The 9,209-nt window shown below is 46.2% G+C and overlaps 1 protein-coding gene across 1 annotated transcript; it reads right to left on the reverse strand.

Annotated features, from left to right (window-relative positions):
* Positions 1–4,635: 4,635 nt before the first annotated feature.
* Positions 4,636–8,852, reverse strand: LOC117659414 (vomeronasal type-2 receptor 26-like). Its single transcript, XM_087872375.1, has 4 exons — positions 8,844–8,852; positions 7,651–7,863; positions 6,947–7,073; positions 4,636–6,123 (listed from the first exon to the last, which is right to left on the reverse strand). Exons 1-4 carry the CDS (start codon positions 8,850–8,852, stop codon positions 5,213–5,215), a joined length of 1,260 nt encoding a protein of 419 aa, XP_087728501.1. The 3' UTR covers positions 4,636–5,212.
* Between the last annotated feature and the right edge of the window lie 357 nt (positions 8,853–9,209).

Below are 9,209 nucleotides of genomic sequence, written 5' to 3' on the forward strand. Positions count from 1 at the left end.
AAGGACCCTGTTGCTGTCTTCGGAGAGAGCAAAGTCCACCCTCTGGACAGAGGAGACCCCTGGTTGGAAAGAGGGTCAAAGAGGCCATCTATGTTAAAACGGAACAGCCCCCTCTCAACAGAGGGGGAGGGGGAGGACCCCACCTCTCTCCTGTCTACCAGACCGTCCTGAGGACGTGGGGTTTGGGGCGGCCCAGTCTGTGTGCAAGGAGTCAGCTGGGTTTCCAGAATTGAGAGGATTTCTCCCAGCCTGACCTGCTTTCTGCCTCCATCCTCCAATGCAGCAGGCAGGAAGAGTCCTTGGTGGGAGGAGGGGACCCCGGAGACCCCCTGGGCTCCTCTTTCCAGGACAAGCTTAACATTGGGGCCCTTTCGCCCATTTCCTGCAATGCATAAGGGGCAGAACTCCTGGCTGACCCACAAGTACGACCACCTTGGATCGGGAAAGAGAGGTTTTACAGGAGTGATTGGAGGAAGTCCAGATTGTTCTCCCTGCAACACTGAGAAAATGCCCTGTTTTAACAAGACAAACTGACTGGCATCGATCAAAGACATTAATCGCCTTTATTGTGGCCCATGAAGAATTGTTTTCTCTTTTCAGAGACTTTTCATGGAGTCCCATTTTCTGAAGGAAATTGCAGGCCTTCACCAAATAGTGACAGTTGTCAGCCAGAAGACAAAGTAATAGAATTAATATTTTGTTTGGAAAATCAGAATTTAGGTTTCGAGAGAAGCTACCGTATATTCCAGAACAGGACATAATATTGTACATGTGTTTGTCTTCCAGTTCTTATAATCTCAATGATCCTTTAGGACAATTGTTGAACAGGGAGGGCAAATTATAATTTAAAGGAATCGAGGAATAGTGACAATAATGGAAAATGCAATCGGTCAATTAAAATCCAAAGAATAAAATGTGGAGCTATTCCCAGCTTTTCCCCCAAAGTTTGGTCAGAAGAGAGGTCAAGGAGCAGCTGAGGTCTCCTTAGTGTTACCTGCTTCCATCCTCCAATTCCTCTGCCTTTCAGATGGGGATGGGCAACCAGAGTTTGACAGGCGTCCCCCAAGGTCTCTGCCACCTGATGTGGTTGCAAAGGGGGAAAGTCAAAACGTAACCCAGACTTGGGGGGCTTAAAAGCAGAGTGCCAGTCTCTGTCAAAGCTTATTTCCACGAAGGCTTCTGGGGCTACCGGAGCATTTTTAGGAAACACAGGCTGGGTGAGGGCATCTCAGGGCTTTCTCCAGAAGTGAGGCTTCCTGCTGAAAAAGGCAAAGGGCCAAAGGTGGAGGAGAAGTCATTGTGGGCACGGAAAGATGGACTGGGATCTCTGTGGCTGTTGAATTTAATTTTAAATGTCTAGTAGGTGACCAGTGACCTGCTGGATCCCCTTTTCAGATCTGCTTCCTTCCCAGGATCTCCCTCAGCTCCTTCAATGAGGTTGGGGGGGGGGCTCCTGCTGTGTTGCTTCCCCTCAAACGCTGGGCAGACCCTCAGAGGGAGCCCTGATGGATGACCCCATGTAGCCCAGTCCACAATCAGCCCAGGAGAGGTTTCAGGACCTTTTGTGTGACGTCACAATCTTGCATCCAGCTGTGGAGAGATGGGGGGGCCCTCAGAGACCCCCCCAGCAACTGTGGGTCTTTCAAGATGGAGAGTCAGAAGCTGGAAGAGACATCCGGAGAGTCCCAGGAAAAGTCTGTGGAGGGAAAAGGAAAAACTGGGAGTGAAAGGCCTTGGAAAGAGGAGCTGAAAGACTTGGGGAGGGGGGAAGAGAGGGAGGGAGGGAGAAAGAGAGAGAGAAAGAGAGGAGGAAGGAGGGAAGAGAAAATACAGGGAAGGGAGGCTTAACTGCCTTTATGTCCTTGAACTGGGAAGGCTGCAGGAGTTTCTTGCAGGCACTGGAGATAATCTTTCGATCTCTCTGTCCAAGGTCAAAGGGATCAAGTGGATCACTCAGCTCCATCACAACCCACCATCTCCCCTCCCTCTCTTCTCTATCCTGGATCCTCTAGTTCTAGCCCATTTCTTTTCTTTTATAGAACCGACCGGCTTCCCTCAATTTCCCTTTGAGATTTTGAGATTTTGAGGTGGGAGGTTTGGGGCAGCTGGGAAGGAGAGATGCTGTCCGGTAGAAGAATTGGAGGGAAGATCAGATTTCAAATTTTTTTTGGTCCAGAGCTGGAAAATCTTCTTCCCTGAAAGTGCCCAACAGATGGAAAGAGGTCCAGGGGTGAGGGAGGAGGCATTCTTTAAGGGGGGCATCTGTGGCCCCTGCAGAGCTCCCCATTCCCTCCAATAGACCCCAACACCCTCTGTGGCCCTTTGGAATTTCCTCCCCCCAGAACCCAGATTGGCCCCTGAAGTAACAATTGCGCAAGACCATCCTTAGTTCAGGGGGCTGAATGAGAGATTTTGATTTCTTCTGCACACTGAGGAGATTTCAGAAGTTTAGAGTTCCTTCTGAGCTAACCTGCTTGTCTTTCACTTCTACTTGAAATTGGGGTGAGGGAGAAGAGAGAACCCCAAGATCGTTGAAATAAGCATCAGCTCCTCTCCATAGTTTCCCAGGCAATAACCAGGGTCCCCATGCAGCCAGGCTGGGCTGCCCCAGTTGAGATGCCCTGGAAACAGGCAGGAGGTCCTGAGTCCAGACTGGGATGGAAGCCCCGAAGTTGCCTTTGACCTGGGAGCCTCTGGATGGAGCTTGGCGCTGGGTCCTCTGGAAATTGGCCGCCCTTCAGGTCTCTTGGTTGTCGTCCTTAAGCAGATCCTGGCAGTTTAGAGGAGATTGGGGGTCATCTTGCTTGAGACGGATGCTTTTTAGGCTGTGCCTTTATGGTTTTGTTTAATTCTCTTGAATTAATAATAAAACTTAAAATCTCTTTTTTCACTGGGGAGAGTAGAGTAGAGTAGAGTAGAGTAGAGTAGAGTAGAGTAGAGTAGAGTAGAGTAGAATAGAATAGAATAGAATAGAATAGAATAGAATAGAATAGAATAGAATAGAATAGAATAGAATAGCTGTGCCTAAGTCCAGACCCTCCCCCATTTCCCCCTTTGCCTTTGTGGAGAGCGGCTGGGCTAAGTCCTAGGGACTCCAGAACCTTGCCTCCCTCCCCCCCTCCCCCGCCATATCTCGGGGTCAGGTTTATTGGGAAGTTGCAGATGGGAGGAGGGGTGATTGAGACAACTCAGCCCTTTTTCACTCCCACAACTGTAGGCAGCAACATCTGGAGAAGGAGGGGCTTCCTCTGTCTTGGGAGAGGATAGAAAAGATGGCAGGTGCTCAGATTCGGGGGGGCATGAAATCCTCCTTTTGTTGGAGTTCAAGTGGACCCAGATCCTCCCCGTCAGACCTTCCGGCTCTGGAGATCTGCAGAGGCCCCTCCACCTCCCTTCCTTGGCCAAACCTCTCAGACTGGCCGTCCCGCTGGATCCCTTCCTCTTCAACTGGTCCCATCACCTGGCTCTGCAAAGCGCAGAGTTCGCCCGAAGCCCGGAGCAGCGGCAAGGAAAATAGGGAGCCACATCCTGCTTCCTCCCCAGAGGTAAAAAAGAACTCTGGGGACTTCGCAGAGGGCTCTACCTGCCCTCGCCGGCTCTGTCTCAAGTTTCCTTATGGAAACGGAGTTTTTCGAGCCGCCTTTCAGGTGTAAAGGCGGCTCTTTACGGGTGACGGGGCTGGCGGTCTCAAAGGACCGTTTGGCGGCGACGGAAGCCAGACCGAAAGCCCACTCACCACAGTTTTCAAACCAGCTTTAGAATAAAAGCCAAATGGGAGACTTTGAGACAATCATCGGAAGATTGTGAGTTCTAGCTCTGCCTTAGGCAGGAAAGCCAGTTGGGGGAGTTTGGGCCAAGGTCCAGGAGGCTCTGAGTTCTAATCTTCCCACAGGCATGAAAATTTCCTGGGGGACTTTGGGCCAATCCCCAGGAGACTCTTGAGTTCCAGTCCCGCCTTAGTGCTTTTTGATTGCGGGTATGAAAGTTGGAAATATTTTCTCAGATTAATGTGGGAGACCAGAATTGGGGATTCCTAGAGTGTGAGATGGCTGAGTGTCCAATATTGTGTGGTTTGATGGAGGAAAGTGAAATTGTGAGGAAAACACCACTTCCAAGTCTCTCTGCCTTCTGCTTGTGGGAGAACCAGAGGGATTTGTGTGGTCCCAGTGAATTTTAGATTGACCTTGGTCTTATCTCCTTAAAATAGAATTTGCAAATAATTCACAATTAGGAGCCATTCTGAAAGCTAAACATTGATTCCCAATTGATCAGCAATCTGTGTGGTTGGAGAGCAGAACAGCTTCCATGGGTGCCTCTCCCTAGAAACCAGGAAGTCCCCCCCCCTCTATTCACCCCCTTCTTGGACCTGGATAAATATTATGCAGCATTGAAGGTTTGTGACCTGGTCAGTGATGCGGCTGCCTTTAGACAGGATCCCCTCAACCTCCTCCTGGGGAGAGTCTCCAGCTCCCCTTTCTCTGGGCATCTTCTCCAGCCCTTCACAGACAAGACAAGCTTGGAAAAGGAGCAGAGAAATTGCTTTAGGTAGAAATTATAGAGTGGAAAATTAAAGGACCTGAAATCTACTATTTTAATTCTACGGTTGATGAAAGAAAAAAAAATACAGTGGCAATTTCTTAAAACACTTTAATATTTCTTTATTATTTTGGTGTGAAGCACATACAAAAAAAACCCCCAAACCAATCCCAAACTGAAATCCCAGAAGCTCTTCTGCTGAACACTTTCTGCAAAGGAGGTTTTTATGAGGAAATCAAGAAAGAATTATAGAAGAGGGATGAAGATTTCCCTCTTCAGCTGAGAGCCAGTCAAACATGGCATTTCACATCATTCTGACATTTTCACGGAGAGGATCAGGCAACCAGGCTGGTTCCCACAGCTTCCTCCCGGCCTCTTTTCCTCCTCACTCTCTCTCTCTCACACTTTTAGCTGTAGGAACAACTGCCCAAATTATTTTTTATAAGGTGTCACATTCAATAGTTGTTGCTGAACAGAAAATTTATCTGAATGACTCTTACAGAGTTCTCTTTATTTTGCTGAAAGGGAAGAGAGCTAGAAGAATTCCAGTCATTCATTTGAAACATATAGAAATGATTTTCTTTTCCTGCATACTATCAAAATGGAAAGAATTCATATCTCCTTTCAAATAAAAGAAACTTTAATAATTATTCCAATATCATAATGGTGTTATATCTCATGTTTTTACATTTGTTCTGCCCGTAAGATGCTCCTTTGTGTTCAGGTCTGGCCTCAGAAGGATAATGTAGCACTTGGGGATGAAGATGCAGCCCAGCAGACCAGCGCTGGAGGCCAGGATGGAGAAGACCTGCACAGCCACCATGTATTTCCCTTTGGTGCTCAGGTAGGTGGGCACAAAAGTCACCCAGACACTGCAGAAGACCAGCATGCTGAAGGTGATCAGCTTGGCTTCGTTGAAGGCCCCAGGCAGATTCCTGGCCAGGAAAGCCACCGTGAAGCAGATGGCAGCCAGGAAGCCCATGTAGCTGAGGGTGACGTAGAACATGACAACGGCCCCTTCGTTGCATTGCAGGATGATCTCTCCAGGCTGGGAGTGGAGGTCAGAGTCAGGGAAGGGGGCAGAAACTCCCAGCCAGGTGGAGCAGATGATAATTTGGACAGCAAAAGAAGAAAGGATGATGGAGTTGGCCAAGCTCTTCCCCAACCATCTCTTCACTCGGTTTCCTGGTTTTGTGGCCAGGAAGGCCAGTACCACCATGATGGTTTTGGCCAAGAGAGAAGAAACGGCAACTGAGAAGATGATGCTGAAAACCGTTTGTCGGAGAAGGCAGGTGGCTTTCCTTGGTTGACCAATGAAGAGAGAAGGAGACAAGAAGCAAAGCAGGAGGGAGACCAGGAGGATGTAGGAGAGGTCCCTGTTGTTGGCTTTGACAATGGGAGTTTCTCGGTATTTAATGAAGATGATTAAAACAAGGCCTGTGATTAAGAACAAGAGTAGGGCAAAAGAGACCAGGATGATGCCCAGAAGTTCTTCATAAGACAGAAAGATTATAATTTTGGGGATACATTGGACTCTGTCCTCATTTGGATATTTATCATCTGGGCACTTGGTGCATTTTTCGGTATCTGAGAAAGCAAAAAAAGCAAAATTTCTTTAATATTCTGTCCTTTTATCTTACAGAAAATACCTTCTTTGGATAACAGCTGATACCCCAGGCATTTTCCAAGAAGTATTTCTTAACAATTTCATTAAACAGTCACTCCTTTGAAATGGCATAAGGTCTCCTGCTTGAGAAGGGAGTAGGACTAAATGACCTCCAAGCTCCTTTCCAGCTCTGTTCTGATTGATTGATTGATTGATTGATTGATCTACATGACTGGCAGAATATTTGTGTAATGAATTCCCCCCATAACTATCCACAGCACCACATTATGGACCAGTGACACCTTCTCAGTGATCCTCAAGGGGAGGATCCAATATACAGATTACAGATTAACAGAGTTGGAGGGGACCTTATAGGTCATCTAGTCCACTCCTCCCTGCCTAAGCAGAGACCCTACACCATTTCTGACAAATGGCAGTCCAGTCTCTTCTCGAAAGCTTCCAGTAATGAAGCTCCCAGAACTTCTGAAGGCCTTTCAGAAGGTGGACGTATAACAATTCATCAATTTTCAAAGAACTCAAATGTTCCTAGAAAGATGAATTTAGCAGCACATATCCAAAATGAAAAGCAGAAGAGATATTTCCTCTGCTGTTAGTAAAGCTTGCCCACTCTGCCACCCCCTCCTCCCATCTCTTTCCCAGCTCCTCCTTCAAAGTCTTTTTGATTTACTTCCATTTAGATAAGAAATTGTGCAGGTTAAAAATAAAAAACCAGGTGAGCTTCAATCTGTCTTTTAATTTGGGTCGAATTCCATAAAGCCTCCCATTTTCCTCTGCGTGAACCACCTTCCTGAGTGGAGAAGGTCCCCTCCGGACAAGGAACGCAGTCGTAGCAGCAAACTGGCTCTCCTTCTCGAGCCCTCTTGACAAATCCAGGATGGCAACTTTCCACACATTTGGACTGAGGCAGGGACTAATCAGAAAAACAAAGAATGCCAAGGAAAAGGTGTTAGGACTCTCCGTCCATGGAAAATGGAGGGAGAAATGGATGGAGACAAGTAGCCTCTGGTCTTCACTGGGGTAAATAGGAAACCTCTGACTACTCCTAAACAGATGCAGGAGGTAAAACAACTGGCAGATTCTTCATTTAGTTCCTTTTGCTTTCGGAATTTAACATTACAATAAAATAATTTTCTATTTACTAAAGTCTAGACAGATGGAATTGATTCTTTCTAAGTATGATGATATATTTTTAATAAAACTGATAACAAAGTTTACTGTAAAAGATTTAGGAAATTTTATTCTATTAGGTTTTTTAATATGAAATTAAACTGTGATGGAGAAAGAAACCTCTGACCAGTAAGATCTTGAAAGGTTTCCATAAAACATGGCAAAGCCACTCCACTTAGGTCCCGTCTCTTGAAGAGCTTCCATGAGATGACACCATCTGGCATGGGAGGACAACCACCATGGAGACTCTAGGCTTTGCCCACTTGAAATGGGACCTCAGGCTTTGGAAAACAGAGAAAAGACACCAAAATTTCTCTCACCTTATTGAGCAACTTTAGCCGTGAAAGAGCACCTTTTTTGATAAAAAGTCTCTGTCTTTGAGAATACACCAGAAACTCTTCCTTGACATCCTCCTTGGGGAGAACCAAGAAGATTCTGATGCCCAGATCTGCTGTTATCTCTCCATTTTGATCCAAGTACAGTTTGCTATCAGAAATATTCCAAAATTCATTCTTCTCCAGAAAGGGATGAAACTAGAATGGGAGCATCCAGGAATTTGAAAAGTTGAAAACTTTGTTTCTTATCCCACATTGAATCTTTCTTCCACAATTGTCTAATCTCCAAATATGGTTAAATAGGATACAAATACGGCCATTATCTTCATAAGTGAATGAAAATGTTTGAGAAAGATTCGTTCATCATTTACTGACAAAGCATAGAGAAAATATAATTAACACAATTGATCAATTATAGGGAACATTCTAGAGCAGATGACAAATAAAATGAACAGAGAAAGAAAAAAGACGATTCATAAACTCTTTGAAAACAAGAGGTTGATTCCCAGAAAGCATGGGTTGATCAAGAAGAAAGTTGTCAGGCTAATCTTCTCCCTGGTCATCCTGATGGAAAACACCTCCAGATGGAGAGTGGCTGGCTCTGGAGAATTTGATCGCTGAAGAGGGAGCCGGGTTTAGAGAGGGGAGAGGCACTACCGATCAGTGCTTAGTTCTTCATCAACTGATGGAAAAATACATATCAAATAGACCTGCATCATTCTACGCCTGCTTCATAGATCTCAAGGCAGCCTTTGATACGGTTCCCAGGACTAAGCTATGGGAGAAGCTGGAAGCTGCCTCAATTGACCACAGGCTTCTTCATCTCTTACCTGCCCTACATACTAAGACATCCCTCAAGGTGAGGTGTGATATGCAGGGGTCCCTCTCGAAGTCAGTTAAAACTCAAAAGGGGGTTAAACGGGGGCATTTTGCCCCCCCCCACTTTTCAACTGTTACATAACTGGCATGGTAAAATGGCTGAACAAACCAAATCAACCCCTCCCCCCCCAAAAAATAGGTGACCGAAGCATCGCCCTCCTGCTCTATGCAGATGCCCCTGTGATCCTCTCCAGGACACCAGAAGGCCTGAAAAGAGCCTTGCGAGCCCTTCTCCAGCACTGCAATTACAATCAACTGGGCATAAATGATGAGAAAACAAAGATCAAAAAGGCCAAAACTTGATTCATGGCATCTAAAGGGCCACAAAATAGAGCAGGGAAGCCCCTTCAGATCCCTGGGGGTGGCCATTCAGGCCAAGGGTTCAAGAGAGATGCAGCAGAGTATAAGATGCACCTACCTTTTTTGGTGAGGAAAAGAAGACAAAGAAATTTCCCTCTGCCTCTGAGCAATTTTGCCTCATTGCAGCAAACAGCAAACAGCCTGCTTTATTTTCATTTTCGTTTTCAGCATAGCTTGATTAGCACAAGGAGAAAAAAATCTGCCCAGCAATTTACCTCTTTGCAGTAACGTAGCAGAGCCCTGCGCAAAACAACTGAGAGCAAATCAGCTGAGAATTGGGAGGCCGATCCAATCAACTTGTGCTA

Source organism: Pantherophis guttatus, chromosome 6, assembly GCF_059756535.1.
Source record: "Pantherophis guttatus breed Tessera chromosome 6, ASM5975653v1, whole genome shotgun sequence".
NCBI classification, from domain to species: Eukaryota; Metazoa; Chordata; class Lepidosauria; order Squamata; family Colubridae; genus Pantherophis; species Pantherophis guttatus.

Bases quoted from the DNA above. Each gene is read 5' to 3' on its own strand.
- LOC117659414 (XM_087872375.1), bottom strand. The intron at 7,074-7,650 runs GTGAGAGAAATT...TTTTCTGATTAG, and splicing joins GGCTAAAGTTGCTCAATAAG to TCCCTGCCTCAGTCCAAATG. The intron at 6,124-6,946 runs GTGGTTCACGCA...TTGCTTTCTCAG, and splicing joins GACCTTCTCCACTCAGGAAG to ATACCGAAAAATGCACCAAG.